The following is a 19560-nucleotide window of genomic DNA, read 5'->3' on the forward strand; positions in this document are numbered from 1 at the left end:
GGGCAGGGCTGTGGGCCGGCAGGAAGGCAGGTCTGTTTGGCTCTGGGTGGTTCAGTGAGGAAATCCCACCCTGGGTTTCACAAAGAGGGGCTGAAAAAGTCCTTTCTGCCATTTCTGGGGCTGCCACCTGCCCGCACTGCGTGCCCCTGCCCTGCTGTGCCTCTTATCGGTGCGTCCTTTTTACTGACTTGGTGTGGTAACTGCTCAAAAGTCTGGGTTGGATGCTTCATTTCTGGCCATGGTGTAATGTTGGTTCTGTGTGAATCAAGATTAACTGCAGAAATGAGCTCTGTGCAGAAGCTGTATAAATAATACCATGATGCTCTCCTTCATGTTTCTGGGTTGGCCAGCAAGTTAAGAACTTTGTGCTAATCGTAACTTCGGTATTGTCTACAACAGCAGGAGTTGTTCAAGCTGTAAGCTGTTATATTTGCCTTATGTTATCCCACTTACAAGATTTAATCATATAAAGCAGTTAACGTGTAGATTCTGATTGTCTTTTAAAGTGATCAGATAAGTCTAACTTACATAAAAATTGTTTCAGTTGTTTTTTGTTGTTTTTTTGTTCTTACGTGGATTTTCTTATCCCCAGTGGAAGTGTACTGTTCTTCATAGCAGATAAAGTTGTCACAGATGCTGACAGGTGAGATTGGTGTAACCCAGCCTGTGTGGAAGGAAGCACACAGCAGACCACGTGCAGCTGATGTTCAGAAATGGTCATGCCAGCACAAAGGCTGCCTCAGCTGAGTATGAACTCTTAAATGAACAAATAAGTAAAATCTCCAGCTCGATCATAACGTGGTTAAATGGGAGGACAGAATCTGCATGTAGCTGTTGGCACTTTCTCACTCATGAGAACTTTGTGTGTTCATCAGCCGCTGCTGAGGGATTTGTTGCGGAGGTTCGGACGCTGCGTAGCACTGAGTTTCACTGCAGACTGTCCTATGAGCGAAGGATGTTTTATCCCAGAAGAGGTACGTTACACTTCTCAAACTTCTCTGCTGTTATTTTAAAGGATGTGAAGAGCTAGTCTTGGTGAGGTGGGGGATGGTGACCCTGAGCTCTCCACGTGTCTGTTAGGCTTCCTGTAATGAGAAGGGAGTGCTTTCACCAACCAGTCCCTGCTCTGCTCTACAGCAGGGCAGCGTGGTCCCCTCCATGGCACACGTGAGTCCCCAGTTGGTGAGTTCAGGGGGAAAGGCTCTTCTGGCCCTTCTGTCCTGGTGTTAACGCTCCTAGGAAGAGCGTGAGTGAGACACTCAGAGCTGGAGTTACTGATTGATAGTTATTTGACCAGTCCAGTTCACCGTTCGGTTGCGCAGAATGCATGTGTGTCCATTTCCCTCTGTTCTGAAGGCAAAAGGTCTCTCCTTAGACCTACCCAGTGCATGGAGAAAGCAAAATTCTCAGTTGACATGCAGACTGATGTAATTGTTTTCTAAGTGAGAAATCTTTAAAAGAAATGTTGTGATAATTGGAAAATGATGCCAACCTGGACTAAAGCCCAAATTCTTCTGAATGCATCCTCCCAACGTTCTGCACAAAAGACCGTGAATCAGTCTTCACTGCTTGTTTCACCAGGGAGTGTTTATTTTATAAAAATGTACCAAATAATCTAACATGTTAAGAAGGTAATCTGCAGCACAGTAAAATCTGTTCTTTGGTCCTTGGACATTCTTCCTTTCTGATCCATGCCACACAATGTGAACATTATTAATCTAGTTTAAAAACATCAGTCCTGTACGGAAGTTCTCTAGGTACATTTCTAGAAAGTAATATCGTTCAATATTCCAAGTTTGCTGGCAGGGCAAAAGTGCCTCAAGTTCAGTTTTATTTAGGTCCCTTCGATCACTGAATCAATGCTGGATGGCAATGCTAGATCTAGTTTCCTTTTTCTTTTTGGTGTGCTCATTGCAGAGTGAATCCTGTTAATGTATTTAGGCACTTATGTGCCTTCGGCTGCCTTTGATTAAACTTATTCCAAGAATGAACTCAGTCCAGCTGTATACTTGCTACCAATCACTCATTCCGTATTTCTTATTTCAAATGACATGAATGTATGTGACTGTGAAATCACTGCCAAGATGGTTCTTTGCTGTGCACTTGTACGTTCCAGAGTCTGACGGCCGGGGGTTCTGGATGATCAGCGTCCCCTGGGGATGCAGCAGTTCACTGCCAGGTGCTCGGCCGCGGTTACCTGTAGAGAGAACGGAGCGGTCAGGTAATTCCCATGTGATCTCTGGCTTTGGTATTCCCAGCGCTGTGCAGCTGAGCTGAACTGCCGCACCAGGCATCGTACTTATGGTCTGCGGGGGTCTGTTTGTAATCCTCGGAGGATAGGCTACAATGGTGACAGGCACGGTTACAGACAGATCTCCGGCGGGGTTGTGGGCCTTGCACACGTAATTCCCTCTGTCGTGAATGGTAGCTGCTCGTATCACCAGCGTGCCATTTTCCAGCAGGATGTGTCTGCTGTTGATCTGAGGTCGGTCCAGCACGTGGCCACCTGGAAGAGTCCACGCCGTGCTGGGTTTGGGGCTGCCGTCGGACAGGCAGTGAAGCGACAACGATTCCCCGCTGATGCCCCTCATTGGCCCCTGGGGGTAAACGAGGATGGTGGGCTTCTGAGCAACTTCCAGGACGATCAGCTTTTCAATGTAGCCAACTTGGTTTTTAGCTGCACAGCGATACTTCCCAGCTTTGTCCCTGCTGGGGTTGTGGATGGTAAGGGTTCCATGGCTTCCTGGGAGGAACTCAGACATCCTGGTCCCCTTGGAGAACCACGTGCCATTGGGCAGCATCCAGCTTACTTCAGGTGGAGGGTTTCCATCCACAGAGCAGTTCAGTGTGATTGTTTTCCCAGGTTTTGCTATTATTTTTTCATTGAATGGATTTTTAAACATGGGTCGCCTTAGCATTTCCAGTACCTCCAGCCGCACCACCAGCATGCTCTCTCCCCAGTCGTTCCGTGCCACGCAGATGAAATCTGCTGTGTCAGAAGGCCTTAGGTTCCGGATTTCGAGTGTTCCGTTTTTGTGCACGACAATCCTGCTGCCGTAGTACGGAGCTGTCAGGAAAATGTTATCGGGCATGATCCACATGATCTGGGGGGGAGGCGTCCCTTCTGCCCTGCAGTCGATTTGTTTCTTCGAGTGCCTCACTGCAGTCACTTTAATGATCGTTTTGTTTGTGTATAAGCCATTTATGATAGGTGGTTTCGCAACAACATCCAGTTTATACAATTTTGTATCATCCCCTCCGGCGTTACGAGCAACACACATGTACTCCCCAGCATCCAGCAGCTTGGCTCGGCGGACTGACAGGGAGCCATTAGTGTGCAGCAGGTGCCTGTCTGTGGAAGAGGAGATCACGTCACTGGAAGGCAGCAACCAGAATATTTTTGGCTTAGGTTCCCCAGCAGCTTCACAGTCCAACAGCGCCGTATCCCCGGCTTTCACTTTAATGTACGTCTTGTGACTCTGCTTTATGCGAGGGGCTGCCGTGACGACTGTGATGTGTATTTTCATTTCATCTCTCCCCAGAGTGTTCTGAGCGTAGCAGGTGTAATCTCCCTCCTCTGTTGCTCCAGCTCTGTTGAGATACAGCGTTCCGTTGTCAAAGAGGACGTATCTGCCAGACCTGTGTCCGCTGTCGTCTGCCAGCATCGCGTTGTTGATCACTGTCCCATCCGGCAAACTCCAGGATATTTCTGGTGCAGGGGACCCGGAGGCCTTGCAGTCCACCTGGAAATCTTTTCCGTAGGGCACCAGTTTCTTGAAATACTGTTTCTGGTCAATCTTGGCTGGTTTCATTGTGATGCTGACTTTCATCAGTATCAGATCATCTCCGATTTTGTTTCTTGCGACACACAAATAGTCCCCCGCATCCTTTTCAGTAACTGCCTCGATAACCAGGGATCCATTGGGATACACATGGATTCGACTTCCCATTCTGCTGTGGGGGAGAAAGAGGAAAAGAATTATGGAACAAAGTTCTGAAGGTGAATACTGAGTGCTGGAAGTGGCTTACACTATTAACTTGTTAAGTATGGAGTGAGCTTTGCTCCTTGATTTCCTAATTTAAAGTTGTATTTCATAAATTAAAAATTCCTCATAGTATATAATCTGTATCAGATACCTGGCTACTTTAAGTACATTTTTAAAGGCACTACGCTCATGTTTCAGCACTTCCGTATTCCTAGACTTCTTTCCTTTACTGAAAATACCAAGGCTTTTTTCCCACAATGTTGGGATGTAAATGGTGGTGAATCAAATCTGGGTGCCTGCAGTGGATGAAAGAAACATAATGGGGCTGGGTCCTTCAGGAGTTGCTAAATGCTTACAATGAGCCTGAGCTGATTTTGCACGGTATTTCTTTACATCCTTGCTAATGCACCTCTGCTTTAAGCACCTCTCTTCCTCCTGTGCCTGCATTCAGCTCGAGCCTGCAGGCAGCAGGGGCTGAGAACATCACTGGTGCTGGAATGTGCTGCCTTTCACTCTGCCATGATTTCAGCCAGGAGGTTGCTGCTGTTGGTACTACAGAGCTGTGTTCAGAAGTGAATTTAGCTCTTAATGGATCGTTCCAGTGACGTTCCACTCCCTCACACCAGCACTGGAGATGCTAGCACATGAGTTTTCCAAGAGCTGGGGAGAAAACAGGCTCCTACCTGTGCCACTGGTCTACGACCGCCTTGGATGGCAGCCTCCAGATTATCCTGGGCCGGGGCTCCCCTGTGGCCGTGCAGTTCAGCAGCAGTTTGTCCCCAAAACTGAGCTGGGTCATGCCCTGGGAGGCGGCAGCTATCCTTGGCAGTGTGTCCCGGTGCCGCACAGTGAGGGTCACCACCCGGCGCTCCGAGCCCGTGGAGCTCGTGGCGATGCACTCGTAGTTCCCGCTGTCGGTGGGCGCGATGCCGCTGAGCCGCAGGGTGCCGTTGGGAAGCAGCAGCACCCCGGCATTCACAAACTGCAGGGGCTTCACCACCATCCCTTCGGGGAGGACCCAGTGGACGCGGGGCTGAGGATTCCCTTCTGCGGTGCAAGGAAGGCTCAGGTCTCGCCCCGCCGTAGCTGTGATCTGCTGTCTCTTCTCCTCCACGATGACGGGAGGTGCTGCGATGACCTGCAGCTTCACATTCAGCGTGTCGGTGCCTGCTGGGTTTGTGGCCGTGCATGTGTAGAGGCCCCTGTCGTAAACCGTGACGTCCTTGATCATTAAGGTGCCATCCGGCTGCACGAGAACTTTCTGATTTCCCTGGGAAGAGCTGGAAACGTGCGTTTCATTGGCCAGAACCCACGAGATGGAGGGAGGAGGTCTGCCCTCAGCCAGGCACCTCATGGCCACGGGCGTCCCGGCGTGGGCAGTGAGGAGCCGCGTGCCACCAGCGATGCGGGGCGGGTAGGCCACCACCGCCAGCGTGGCCAGGAGCCGTGCTGTGCCCAGAGCGTTGGTGGCGGTGCAGCAGTACTGCCCGCCGTCCTGCAGGGCTGCCCGCGCGATGGCAAGCGTGCCGTTGGGCAGCACCGACCACCTGCTGCCACTCGCTGGGGCATCAGTCTCTGCAGGAGGGAGGGACAACAGCACGGCATCAGACCTCTCCATCCCGCCTTGTTTTGCTCTGTACCCGTACACGCTTTCCTTATCCTGGGCTACGCTGCCCAAATACCCAAGACAGCGGTGGTAAGAAAGGGAGAAATAATAAATCCTACGTATGCAGTGGAAAAGCTTCAAAAGAAAACCAAATCTAGGTTCTTTGGTAGAGACAAGACTCCGATACTGCAGGTAAGGGTTTGTGTAGCCAGAAGTACTTTGGTTCAGTTGTGTGCAGGTGTTGCAAATTGGTAAATGTTTTGCCCTTGCAATAACTTGATGTCATGGTTCATTATGTTCATTTGACTGCTCTGAAGCAGCAAGTAATGTGCAAGAAGAGCTTTAATCTTCTCACAGTAAGCACAAGGTTATTGTTTACGTATGCACATATTTAACATTTCCCTTAGCCACTGTTTCGTAGTCAGTATTAAGGCACTCCAGCAAGCATGCTGGGATGTCATTTTTCTCACTATTTCTTAGTTTGTGCCATAACTGGTCCTTCATGGTATTCCTAGGCAAGCATTACTGCCTGCAGCATGCCAACCACCTGCCAGACTGTGGCACCCGGAGCTGCCGAGCTTACCTGGGGAGATCTTGGTCCATTCTACTGTTGGCTGGGGGTTGCCCGTAGCTTCACACGGAATGAAAGCATCTGAGTTGGCCAGCACGGTGAAGGCAGCTAATTTTCCTCCAATTATTCTGGGCTTTGTGAAATAGTTTCTGCTTAAAGAGAACAAGGACAGAGGGATGCTGGTGGTGGATTTGTGATGCTGTCTCTGGTCAGACCAGCCATCGGCAGAGCTGCCCCACAGGTACGCATGTGGAGCAGCCACCTGCCATGGTGTTGACACAGTCGGCATGTTAACTGTTGAGGTTTTGCCTCCCCTTTCTGCAGATGGCAGCCCAGCACCGATTCCCCCCATGGACGGTGCTGAGGTGGGACGCTGCTCTCTTGGAGCCGTGGTGCCCAGAGCTCTGCTGCTCAGCTCGGTGCTGCCCGGGTCCAGGGGCCGTGCCACGGGGCTGCCTTGAGTGGCCTCCTTGTCTGTCCACAGGTGCGGCCGCTCAGCCGCTGGGGTGGAAGCTTTGAGGTGCTGAGCAGATTCTGAGCGCGCTGCGGCACTGACTGCAGCAGGATGCACTCGCTTGGCTCCCAGAGGCTCTGAGGGCAGCGGGGGGGTTGGGGCTGTTGCAGTGGGGGTTTGTGGCTGAAGGCTGTGGGGCAGCAGTGACGCAGGAGGGGTGCTCACCACCATGCTGGGGGCCGCTGCTGTCTGCGGGGCTGTCGTGGGCCCGTGCTGTGCTGTGCCTGGTGGGGGCAGAGCCCATAGAGCTGGGACCCAGCCTGCAGGTGGGCTGTCAGACCCCGCTGCTGCAGGCGCGTGCCTGTTGGACGCAGCAGGCGGGCTGGCTGCAGCTGGGGTGGCTGAGTCTGCTGTAGTGCGGGCGCCCGTGGTTGGGCTTTGAGAAGGAGCTGTTTTAGGGGGCCGCCTCCTCCTCTGGCCTCTCCTTCTTCCTGTTCTGAATGCTTTTTGAGGAGCCGTAGAAGCTGTAGTTGTTGCCTTTGGACTCTCTCTGCCCGTTCCTCCAGCTGTGCTCATTGCAGGGCTGCAGTCAGGGGGCTTCTCTGACGTACTGCTGCTGTCAGCGGGTTTGCCTAAAGATGGGATGGGATCGACACCCGCTGAGATGGGTGTGAAGGGCAAAGGAGAGACGTGGGGTCTCGATGCCACTGCTGTAGTTTCAGGAAGCAAGACTGATACCTCTGTTGGTGGAAGTGCACCTGTCCTCTGCACTTCCTTTTGTGTGCCATTTCCAAAGAGAAGTGCTCTTATAATTTTTCCTCCCTGGGAGTTTTTGGATGAGGATCTGGAGAAGACCGTTGGGGGAGCAGAAGCAGTCCTTGTGCTCATCATGTGTGTGATTTCTGCAGTGTGAGTTGTGCAGGTTGCAGACGTTGGCAGCCTGCTGCTAACAGGCTGTGCTTTGTAAGTGCTGCTGTGACATGGAGCTCTGCTCTCTGCTTCCTTCTGGGCAGCATCTCTGGTACTTTGAGTAACTACAGGCAGTGCGGTGGAAGCGGCTCCTTGCCTTGCAGTGGGTGCACTGTCCTCTTCCATGAGGAATGCTGCGCTCCGAGCTGTGCCTTCTGAGTGCTCTGAGGACATATCTGTAGTAGAGGGGGAGGACAGAGGCGCTTCTGGGCTGAGCGGGTTGATGCTGCTGTGTGAGTTGTTGAAGGTGGGCACGTTAGGGCTGAGTGTTGAACTCAGCAGGACAGCTGGAGCAATAGCTGTTCTCCCTCCAGCAGAGCCTTGCTTCCCTGAACTGCGCCTGTGCTCTCTCATACTCAGAAGATGTCCTGGCCTGACCATTTTTCTCCTAGCAGAAACTTTCCTCCTTCTCCCATGTTGTTGCCGGGCCTGAGGTGTGTGGGTTGCCACATCCTGAATGATTTGAGCGTGCTGATGAGTAACGATGTTTGGGCCCAGTGGTAGTGCAGGAGTTACAGGTTTCTGAGCACTGTGGAAGTGAATGTGACCAAACTCAGAGTTTGGCTTGCTGATTGTTGCTGCAGATGCCTGACCACCTGTTTTGGTGGAAATCTTATCAGTAAACTCTGTAAAACCATGCATTTCACCCACTGCATTTTGGGAAGTTGCAGGTGTGCTGCTGTCTGTAACATTCCCCGTGGTTGTCGCAGATGCAGCCTTTAAATGCAGACTGTTATGTTCTCCAGGAGATGCTGATCTTTGCTGAGCACTGATGAGCGCAGATGTTCTGCTCGCTCCCTCTGTTGCCATCGATTGCTTCCCACTGCTTGCTGATGTTTGGCTTAAATTGGGTCTTTCCCATGAGTCTGAGGTCGTGGTCGTAGGGTTTAGATCTGCTGGTGTGGGGCTGACGGATGGGCTGGGCTGTGGGAAGGGAGCGGGTGGGGGGGTCCCGGCCCCTGCAGGGGCTGTGCTTCCAGCTGTGCTCCCCAGGGAAGACATGGTGGCCCCCTCTGTTACCACTATCATGAACTCTTGTTCTGGAGAGATGGCAGCACCAGACATTTCCTCCTCATCCGCAGGCACCGTTGAGAACTCACGGACCTGAACAGGCAGGGTTGTCTCCACTTCTTGTTTTTCTGTCCTGGGTGGGTTCCTCTTTGCTTTTTCCAGAAAGGCCGCCCAGCGCTGGGGGTTGGCTCTCTTGGCTGAGGAGCCAAAGCGCCTTCGATGCCCCCTGAGCCTCCTGCCAGCTTTGTCCCTGTGCTGACGGCTCGTCATCCTCCTGTGGCCGCTGCCAGTGCGGGTGCTGTGTGTGCCCTGCTGTCTGTGTGCTGGGGCACTGGGCTCCTGACCCGTCCAGCTCAGCAGGGCAGCTGAGGAATTCTGCCTTCCTCTACCTGAGGGCAGCGCTGCATCGCCAGAGCCATCGCTCTCTGCCCACTCTCCCGCAGCCACGGGTGCTTTCTGTGGGGTGCTTTTGTCCTCTCCAACCAGCACTTGGAAAATCAAAACATCAACACCGTACTGGTTGGCTGCAACACATCTAAAGTAGCCGCTGTCTCGCTCTGTTACCCCCTGTATTCTTAAGGTACCGTTGCCAAAAATCTGTTTGTTTCTTACGGAGTGGTGAAGAACCACTCTCTCAGGTAACACCCAACTAATGGCAGCATCTGGAACAGCAGCAGAGGTACAGGGAAGGTCCAGAATGCTGCCAACCGCTGTGGAAAATTGGGCCCCATTTACACTGCTGTGTTCCACGTAAGGATCAACCACAGTGATTCTAAACGTGAGGACATCTGCATCGTGACCATTTGTGCCTATGCAGTGATAGAGCCCAGAGTCAAACGCATCAGCTGTTCGTAACGTGAATGTCCCGGATTTTGCTACTACAATTCTGCCGTCCTCACTGACATAAGGGGCTCTGACTTTGCTCCCATCAGCCAATATCCACTCTATTGCAGGAGCTGGCTGCCCGATTGCTTGGCAGTCCAGTTGTACGGTTCCCCCGACTGGAACAGTGTGCTCTGTTTGTGTTTTGTTGTCCCTGGAGATCACTGTCCAGTTATTTCCCACTTTCTTTTGGTCAACGGTGGGCAAAACTATCTCAGCATCAGTGAAGTACTGGATGTGCAGCGTGCTAAGAGTGGTTGCTGTCCTGTCAAGCTGCAGTGCCACTTTGTTTTGCATTAACCACGATGGTTCAGCTCTGAGTTCAGCCTCCACCTTGGTAAAAAGTTCATCTTTTTCAGAGTAGTTTTGCTTATATTGGTAAATGATGAAAGGTGTTTCAGCTGTGACGGCACTCCTGTCGAGTTTGAGGGGAGAATTACTGTACAGGGCCAGTATGCTCCACAGCTGCTGAATGTGTCCGTAGGCGATGTCGCACACGAGAAATGATGAGAATGATGTTCTGAGGACTGTGACGTTGTCCTCTTTGTCAAATGAGATGGGAGACATTTCTTTTGGTTTCTGAACGTTGCAAACCAAGTTACCTCGATTTCCTCCTTGGTCAGTCATGTTCAGAACCACAGATCCTATGGGAGCTAGGAAGTCCTTGGGAGATACAGAGCTGAAATCCCCATCCTCTGGCACTGTGAGGTTTTTGAGTTTCAGGGTGTGATGTATGACTGGCTTAGTGCAGGTCAGAGCTGCAGGAGGAATACCCACAAAGTTCTTCCCTTTGCAGTTCCTGGGGCTGGCACACACTGGGCATTGCTGAGCACCAGAACTTCGGTCTTTTTTGCACTTTATGACATCTGAAGGAAAGAAAAACACAGTTAGTTTTAGCATTAGGATCAGGACTCTTAGAAGTTGAACAAACAAACAAAACCAAAGCAGATGCTGGGGAGTAACGTTTTGAGTAGAGGGGGTAAAAATAAGAAATAATAGAAGTGCGAAGGATTGGTGCAGGCGTGCTGTAATGGCCTGCTGTTCACAAAGGGGTCATTGGCTGCTGTAAAGGACTGACAAGTTTCATGTAGCTGCTTCTGCTTTATGTCAGTTAATTTGCTGTGATATTCAAGGGGTGTAGCACAAATAACAACGCATCCAGTACCTCTGGAAGACTGACAGCAGGTGTCAGCAGGTCGATCATCAGCATTCGAACAATTAGAGATATATCAGGTGCCATTGTATTTCCAGTCTTCCCTAGGAGTGTATGTCAATAAATAAAGGACGGTGCTACCAGCAAGAAGATGCTGTAAGGTGATTAAAAAGAACAAGCAAAGCCGTCAGCTCACCTGGCCTCTGTTCTGCCCATTCTGCAAACCACTGTAGATCGCAGTCGCAGGCCCATGGGTTCCCATGGAGGTAAATGCTCTCCAGCTCAGACATGTAGGAAAACATTTCTCGTGGTAGCGAGGTCAGCGTGTTATCAGACAGGTGTACGTGCTTTATGGAGGATACTTTAAATATTTGGAGGTAGCTCAAGGTGACAAAAGTGTCTGGATGGAGCTGCTTCAGGAGATTTCCTTCCAAGTGGACCAACCTCAGTGATGTGAGGCCATAGAAAACGTTGGGATTTACAAATTTAATTTCATTGTGGTCCATGTGCAACCGGACCAAGCTCTTCAGACCGTAGAAAGCATCTTGCTGAAGAACACTGACCTTGTTGTAGCTCATCTTTAAGACCTGTTGACGAAAAAGCGACGTTACATTGCTGTAAGGCTCCCAGGCCATTCGGATTGGTGGTTGCTCTGAAGTACTGCAACAGACCAGCAGGGCAAATGGCTGGGAAAAAAGCGTTATTGGGAATTGTACGGGAATTATTTGTGGTTGTGCAAGGTAACAGCTGAGCTCTCGGCACAGGAGTGGCCTTCACGAGGGTTACTGGGTCCTGGAGATGTGCACACTCACCCGTTAGCTGCTTTCTGTCTCTCCCTCCTCACCTCTCATACTCCAAAGCAATCGAGTCACCGCTGTGTTTTCTGAGCACTTCACGTCTTTCATGGTCACAAATGGTCACAGCTACAATGGTTTTACTTCTCTGTAATTATTAACAACAGCTCTGGATTGAAATTTAACTGGAGAGTAACTGTTAACTTGACATGGAATTGGTTGGGAATGGTTGGTCATAAATAATCGTTCAATTACTCCTGTGTGTATGACTATCTAGATGGCAAATACAGATACAGGATAGATGGATGCCATACTAGCTGTGACTGATTAATTGAAGACTGCAGATGCAGTACTTGGAGCTCTGCAGCCTTCCTCACATAGAAGAAAGTCTCAATTGTAGCTGCCAGTTAAGATATTATGTCAGATATGTGCCAGTGTTCATCTCTCTCTTGATGCTACACCTGAATGCCCACCTGGGAAGGAAAGGCATTTCCCGTGAGGTGGCTGTTGGATGTCCTTACCTTTCACAGGGATACCATTAGGAACAGGAAACCAAAAGGTTGAAGGCGGCTGGGCTGCTCCCCCAGACTGGTATTGCTGTCTGATTGCCTAAAGGTCATAATGGAAGCTAAGGCTGGGTTATCTCCAACACGTCGTCCTTACCTGTAGTGAACGTAAATCCCTGAACACCTTCTCAGGGATTGCGTTTATCTCATTGCTGTGCAGCATCAGTAACTCCAGTTTCTCCAGGCCGGCAAAGTCCGTGTCAGTCAGTGTGAGCAAGCTGTTGTACCTGGAACAGACAGCATCCCAGACCTGACCTGGCTGTGTCAGACAGCCACACGTCTTGTTTTAAAGGAAACTAACCAAAAATGAAAGAAAACTCTCTGAAATGTGTAAAGGGAGGCAGCGCTTCTGATAGCGAGGATGAAGTTTTATGTAAGTCATCTGTTCTCCTTAGCACAGAGTTTGTTAACTTGTCCCAGGCAGCTTCCTGAAGGCTGTATTCCAACTGGATATGGGAAATAACTGCAACAACATGCAGACAAGAATGCCAGTTTGGGGCTGCAGGGACCAGGGCAAGGGCTGCGTGTAATGGCAGAGGGCTGCAATACGGCATTGCCCTTCTGCATCGTACTGTCATGGAGAAGACCTGGAAAGGCTTCCTTTGCAGTGTGAGAACAGCCCGCACTGAGCGCTGCCCCTGACCGTGGAGCTGCAGCCCTGCAGGGTCTCGCTGTCCTCTGCTGCCCTTCCTGCCACCCTCTGCTCTTTTCAGGAGTGCTTCTGGACCTTCATTTCCTCTACATCCTACCTTGCTGACACGGCCTGATCTGCTTCTCACACAGCCATCACAACTCCCGTGCCCAGTGGTCATGAGCAGAGATTAATTCCCCAGTTAGATAGCTGGCCTGTCTGTCATAGCAGTGAGTGCTGCAAACACGTCCTTGGGCAACCACAGCCCTCCAGAAGTGCTGGTGCTGAGCTGTAGGCCTTCATACACCGCTCTCCTGGGAAATGCTGCCAAACCAGAGAAGGAAAAGGGAGCTGTGACCAGGGAGCCGGCAGCAGGGCAGGGAAAAGCTCCCGTGGAAACCTCCTTTTGTCTTTTTCACGTACACCTTTGGACAACTTAAGGCCATGTGTATCCAAAGTGCTACTGGGGCTGCCAGACATGGCTGCTGTGTGGCCATTGGGCTCATGGCAGAGGATGCTTGCAGGAAAGCCCTTTGACAGACCTGTCAAGCCTGTGTGTAATCTATTTTCTGCTCCTTCTGATCACCTAAACTGGATCATTTTGGTGTCTGAAGTATTCAGATAAATGCTATTTCCCATAAGCTGGATAAATAACAGTGTAGAAAACAGTATTGCATGACATTCTGAAGTCACAGCATAAGTCTTTGAAGATTTGAACACTTGTGCTGTGTTTCTGGCCCCACTGGAGCCATTTCATTTTCATTTTCCTAGAATGAATTATCTCTGCTTCAGACCCCTTCAGAGTTCAATGTTACAGATGCAAGATATTCAGATAATGTAAAAGAACTCATTTAAATCCAAAACTTTTTAAGGTTCTTGCATCCATCACACTTCTGCACAGTGTTGGAGGTCTTACACTTCTCTAGCTCTCATTGCCTCGTTGCGGCCACCTCTGAATAATGCAAACCACTCACCGAAGTTTCATTCCCCGCCCGGGTTAGTTTCTAGCCCTACGGCTGGGAACTCTCAGTTATTACTTGGCGGAGCAGAGCGCTGAAAGATACCCGCTCAGAGGCGCGGCGCCGACCCGAACGTACCCCAGGTTGATGCGCTCCACGTCCGGAGCGATGCGCGGAGGGACGGCGGTGAAGTAGCGGAAGGTGCAGTGCACCTCTGCGGGGCCGTAGCAGGCGCAGAGGCGGGGGCAGGCGGCGGGCAGCGCGGCCAGGCGGGCGGCCAGGCAGGCGGCGAGCAGCGGCCGCAGCCAACAGCGGCGCGGGGCGCCCATCGTGCGGGCACCGCTGCGGGGCGGCTGTCACGGCGCGGGGAGCGGACGAGATCCTCCCGCACGGGAAGCAAAGCCGCGCGTTCGGAGCGCCGCCGTGCCGTGCCGCTCCCGGCGACGAAGCTTCGCGGCTTCAAAGGAGCGCCGGCCCGCCGGGCTGAGCCGAAGCTCTCGGTTCTGCTCTCGGGTTTCGGATCGCTGAAATAAAACGCGTCGTTCTGAAGAAGCGGCCGCACGCCCTTCGTTTGACGGAGACGCGCACCCCGCGCCGCCGCTTGCAGGTAACGCGTAACGTCGCGACGGAGAAAAAGTCGGAGCCGCGCATGTGGCCGCCGATACTCCACGGCGGTCCGGCCGTTTATAAATCTGCTAGCAATTTGTCCTCGGGAAGGAACACGTCAGCTCCTTTCGTGCCAGTAATTACTCCAAACGAGTGTCACTAATTTCAAAGCCCCTCGCGGCATCGCCGCACCTTCCCTCCGCCCCCCGCCTCCCCCCGCCCGGCCGCGCTCGGGAGCGGAGCCGGCACCTGTCCTGTCCCCCTACCTGCGCCAGCGGAGCCCCGGCGGGCGCTGCCCCGGGGCCGGGACAGGAGCGGTCGGCACAGCCCAGCCCAACCCGGCCCGCTGCCTCCTCCTCCTGCTGGCAGGCGGGGGTCGTGGCTCCGGGCTCGGCTCTGCGCGGCTCTGGGCGCTCCGGGGCCCGCGGACCCCCGCGGCTCGGCTGGAGCGTTCCCCCGAGGCAAGGAAGGAACGGCACCGCCGAGATTTGGCATCTGGGAGCGAACGCTCTCCCGTGGTTTCCCCCCCGGCAGCCGCCGGTGACACTGCAAACTCCCAGCTGCCTCGAGGAGTGATCTTCCTCCGCCGATGCTTCAGCTCCTCGTGTTTTGCTGGATGGTGTTTGTAACAGCGGTAAGCTTAATCGGCGGCATGCTTCTGTGCAAAGGCTGTTAGGGGAGGTTAGGGCATCGCCGCATGGCTCGAAAGCTGTGAGACCTTACTAATGCATTTTAAAAGGTGCCTTAATTATTGCTAAATGATTATGTCTGTATGCAGTCAGCGTTACGTGAAGTTAAATGTGAGCCCTCTGATCCAAGGGAAGTTTCTGGCACAGAATTAGGAGCTGGGACCTTTGAGGAAACCCATCTCAGGGTGCCACTGCAGGGCCCGTGGCCTCTTTCTCCTTTCGCAGTGTCTTACTCAATGTTGGTATCTGCCAACACCATCGCTTCTACCAGCAAGACCCACCAGGTCAGAGGTTCTCCCCCAGCCCTCAGTTTGCCCCAGTACAGCCTAAAGCCCCTTGGCGCCTTGGCTCTGTTCAGCTTTTCAGTCCCTTTACACTGAGGTCAGTGGGTGGGACGTGCAGCACGCAGCTGGTGTCTCATCTGCTCCGCCACGACATCATTTCTGTCTTTGCAGAGCAAACAGCTGCTGAGTTTTGGTGCTCCGGGTGACACATGGATGGTTCAGCCACCTCTCAGACACTGCATCGCACGTTTGGACTCTGCCCAAATTAGTGAGGAGTCAGAAAACAAGTACCTTAACCATGTCACATAGACCTCCTGCGGAAGTATTGCTGTTATCTGCCTGAAAAGGATTATTGGTGGTTGTGTTTGATACAGTTGCTAAACTTCTACCAAAACATTTGTCCAAGGAGCACGTATGCTACCTGCAGCAGAAGTCACACGCTCCAGAAAGGCTCCTACCCACTACAGGCAGCGGCCGCTTTCTCGCAGATCAATACCCAGTGCTCTGTGTAAGTCCATAGTAGATCTGCCTAAGGGACTCCTCATCACGTCTCACCACTGCTGTGCAGATTTTCTGCAGTGGCAGCACAGCTCGGCTGAGCACTGCTGTCTGTTCTCTGCTGACTGTTACCTTCATGGCCAGGAGGAACGTGGGACCGCCCTGCCCCATCCGCCGAATGCTGCTTCTCTGACTGATAAGGAAAGGGTGGCAGGGTTACAATTAACATCCCACTACAGCTTAATTCCTCTCTGAAGGGCTGAATTCTTCTCATGAGCTGTTTTGTTCTTCTGGATTACTGAGATCAGCACTTCCAGAGCAATGCGTTCTGATGCTGTTCTTTGTGTAAACGTGATGTGAAGATGTACAAATGATTGGTATGTCTCCATCATTTGTGGCAGAAGAGGGACTGAGGTTTCTTCTGAGAGCGTTATCCAAAAACACGTACTTGAAAAACTGCATTAAAATTGAATGCACGTATGTAAAATACACGACATACTTTAAAAAGCTTTAAGAAAAGGGTATTCATTTATGGACACACTATGTGCATTGTAATTAGAGCCCAACTCTTACTCTGCTTCTGAGAAACACAGTATTAGATTACAGCAACCCACAAAATTCTCCTTCCTTAAGGTTGTTGAAGTACATGTGGAATATTTTCCATTATAATGTGGCTGTGATTTAACTGGGCTGCCTTGCAGGAAGTACAATGGTTCTACAAACCCATGCTGCTCTTTCTGTTTTGCTGGCAAATCCATTTTTTTAGATGGAATTCATTACTGGGGAGAATCAAGGGAGCTTTTTGTTAACTGAAACTCTATTTTGGCAAGAAATTGTGGTTGAGTGTAAACACAGTAGCACTGGGGAGAGGAACGAAGAAAGTGCTTTGGAGATGGGCTTTCAAAGCAAATTACACAAACCAAACGTAGAATACAACTTCAGTTGTTGCTGTTGTTTTTTCCCTCCCAGTTCATATCCTGCTGTATGTGACATGACTTAATTTGCACGAGGAAGGAGGAAAGGCAGCATTCTACAACTCCAGTTTGTACGGGTTCTCCCTGAAGCACGGGTAACACTCAGCAGTCAGGCCACGTCCAGCGCTGTGATGTCTGCTCCCTGCCGTGCCCACGGGGAGCTTCGCACTGCTGGGGATGCAGGGGGCACAGCTGAGCCTGCAGGGTGCAGGGCTGGGTGAGCACTGCAGGGTGTGCGGACAGCTGCAGTAGAGCGGAGCATGAGCCAGCTCTCCTGTTCAATGCGCCAGTGCCAAATCTCTGCTCCGAATTTTGGTTCTGAGACCTTCTTCAAGGAAAGATACCATTCAAGCCGAGTAGAAGGCCCTGGAACCAAACACTACTCAGCTTATTACATGTGTCAGCATTACTGACTGCTCTGCATCCTTGGGAAAACCAGTCCTATGGAGTCAAACATGCACAGACTTTTCAAACACGCGCATGAACCCGCCCTCCAGCAGTGTGCATCACCTGATGCTCTTATTTTGTTTCTCAATTTTTCTTCTGACTTTTTTACTCTTATCATCATCTCTGTTAGAGTGAATGAGCCAATCCAGTATGACTGAGGTTTTGGGGAACGATGTCACAAAAAGGAAATGGTGTATGGAATGAATGAATCTTCCCTTCACTGGTCAGCTGTTCTGAAGACGACTGCTCCATATGTTCCCATCCCACAACATTCCCACGTTGCCTCATCCTCTCCACCTTTTGCTGTCCCATCTCTCCATGTTGTACAGCTCTCTATGAAGGCTGTTTGCAAAATGTTTTCCCATTCTGTTTTTTTTTCACAGCTCGTTGCTGGCCAAATTCTTCCAGTATCTTCTGTGCCAGTTCACTGCATGGTTCTGGATCATGTGTCCTGTTGCCCAGAATTGGACTGTCTTACTGTTTACTTAAATATGGAAGTAATCCCAAGCAAAACAAAAGAAATGGTAAAGCAGCACGTCAGCTGCTTTAGGAACACGTTGTTCTAAACTCATGTTGGAAAAGGAAAGCCTACAGAAAGGTAGGACGTCCAAATCTGCCCAAGAATTGAGTCTGCTGCAGAGCAGTGTCTTCCCCAAGCACAAGGCTGCCCACTGTCTCATTCTTCTGCGGCAGTCAGGCAGGAGGAATGGGAACCTGCCCAGAGCATCAGCTGACACATGGCCAGCAATGGCTGAGCCGCCACTCCAGGGCCCTCTGCTTGGACCAGGAATGATTTTCCCCTGAAAAGGTTATGGCTTCTACCATAACTTTTGTGTGGAAAGGCCTAAAGATGTGACGTGAGGCGGTCACATCTGCCGGAGATTTTGGAGGCTGAAACAACAACACTGTGATAAAAAAGAGAACAGCAGCAGCACGCACTGCTGTGCCTGAGCGAGTCCCTGCCCGACCCGCTCTGCGGAGCAGCTGCTGTGCACACACAGCCCTGTGTTTGTAAGGAAACCAGCTGGGTCACCATCCCAGGACAGGGCTGTAAGCACGAGATTTTGCAGCGCTTTCTGTAAGGTGTTTTTAGTTTCCCAGCTTACCTCAGCCTAACCTGGATCAGATCTCTGGTGTCAGCATCTCTTCTGCACAGCGGAGCACGCTGACTGTGCTGAGCAGGTAAGTGCAGATCCCTGCTTTTCCTGAAGGAAAAGGTCTCCTTCTTCAGCACTCTGCTTCCTGGAGCGCTGAAGAAGCAGAGTAAGCTGTGCTTGAAAGGTCATGAAGAAAATTTGGTGTGTTTGGAATGTTTGGTGGATTCAAGCTCTTAGACATGAAGGGAAAGTTCAGCTAGCTCACAGGGCATATACTCTCCACAAGACTTCAGGTAGCCCTACCATATTTTCCAAAGCAAATACTGCAGATTTGAGACGTGACCACAATACCTCCAGGACCAGAACCACAGAGAACTCTGGCATCCAATGGAAGCTTGTGCCCTAAATCAGTTTATTTAAGCAAGCTTTAAAGCGTTTTCTCTAGACTGAAACAGAGGTTACAAGAAGAGCAGCTAACAGAAGCATCACAAGGCTTTGGTAAGGGCTGGCTCAGTGGGTTGTTGGACAGCCTTCAAAGTAATCGTGTGGCTCCAAAAGTGCCGTGGTGGGGGCATGCAAATAGCACACAGAGGTACAGTTCTTCTGTGGCTCGGGGCCGCGCTCAGGCACTTCAGTTTTATTGTGATGAACTGGACAAACTCCCAGCAAAGCACCCATTGATTCTGCAAACACAGTCAGTGTTTTTAAACTGCTGGTGTATTTGTGCAAATAATAAGGGAGCTGTAAGTCACATCTGCTTTGTGCAGTGCTGAGCTACATAAAGGCTGCAAGAAACCAGGCAATATGTCTGGGGAATTTATGTATCAAGGATTGGTTTTTCTCATTCATTTGAGTAAACACATTCAGGTATGCTGTCTGAATGCTGAATGCTGCTAAAGCTCAAATGAATATCTCTATTAATATGGAAAGAGCAAGCAGCTGGTCATGGGAAAACAGATCCCACTCCCATTTCCCAGAAGAAAAATCCTGTGACAATAATCCTGTCAGTGTTCACTTTTACTCCTATTGAAGTTAATAGCCTTGTTAACTCTCAGGAGCACAGGGCTGACTTCTCAGTGCACCACGGGTCGACTGGTCCCCTTTCCACTCCTGCTTCTTCTCTGTGGCATAACAGCACCAACATCTCAGTTATCAGATCTAGTTGTTTTAATTCCCATTTCTGTTCCAACAGTGCTGGCTGTAAAATGACCATAAAATTGAAACTTAATCAGCGTAAAATGTTATATTCACATTTCTTTCTCCATACAACTGCAGCAGAAGGGCCACTCCATGCTTGCTGCCCTGCCCCAGGGTGCTAACAGGCTGCAGCTGGGTGCTGACAAACCAACTAACCAACAGGCTGCAGCTGGGTGCAGCCATGGC

The 19560-nt window shown here is 51.0% G+C and overlaps 1 protein-coding gene across 4 annotated transcripts; it reads right to left on the reverse strand.

The window, feature by feature from the left end:
- Nucleotides 1-38: 38 nt before the first annotated feature.
- IGSF10 (immunoglobulin superfamily member 10) lies at nucleotides 39-14816 on the reverse strand. 4 transcript variants are annotated; one of them, XM_048955503.1, is made up of 7 exons: nucleotides 14455-14816; nucleotides 13721-14106; nucleotides 12090-12219; nucleotides 10829-11219; nucleotides 6176-10345; nucleotides 4670-5561; nucleotides 39-3951 (listed from the first exon to the last, which is right to left on the reverse strand). In XM_048955503.1, exons 2-7 carry the CDS (start codon nucleotides 13909-13911, stop codon nucleotides 2043-2045), a joined length of 7683 nt encoding a protein of 2560 aa, XP_048811460.1. In that variant the 5' UTR covers nucleotides 13912-14106; nucleotides 14455-14816; the 3' UTR covers nucleotides 39-2042. The 4 variants fall into 4 exon arrangements, with proteins under 4 accessions (XP_048811460.1, XP_048811458.1, XP_048811457.1 ...); XM_048955501.1 differs by lacking the exons at nucleotides 13721-14106; nucleotides 14455-14816 and adding an exon at nucleotides 12742-12810; XM_048955500.1 differs by lacking the exons at nucleotides 13721-14106; nucleotides 14455-14816 and adding an exon at nucleotides 12742-12810 and having other exon boundaries at nucleotides 39-3954.
- Between the last annotated feature and the right edge of the window lie 4744 nt (nucleotides 14817-19560).

Source organism: Lagopus muta, chromosome 9 (assembly GCF_023343835.1).
Source record: "Lagopus muta isolate bLagMut1 chromosome 9, bLagMut1 primary, whole genome shotgun sequence".
Classification (NCBI taxonomy): domain Eukaryota; kingdom Metazoa; phylum Chordata; class Aves; order Galliformes; family Phasianidae; genus Lagopus; species Lagopus muta.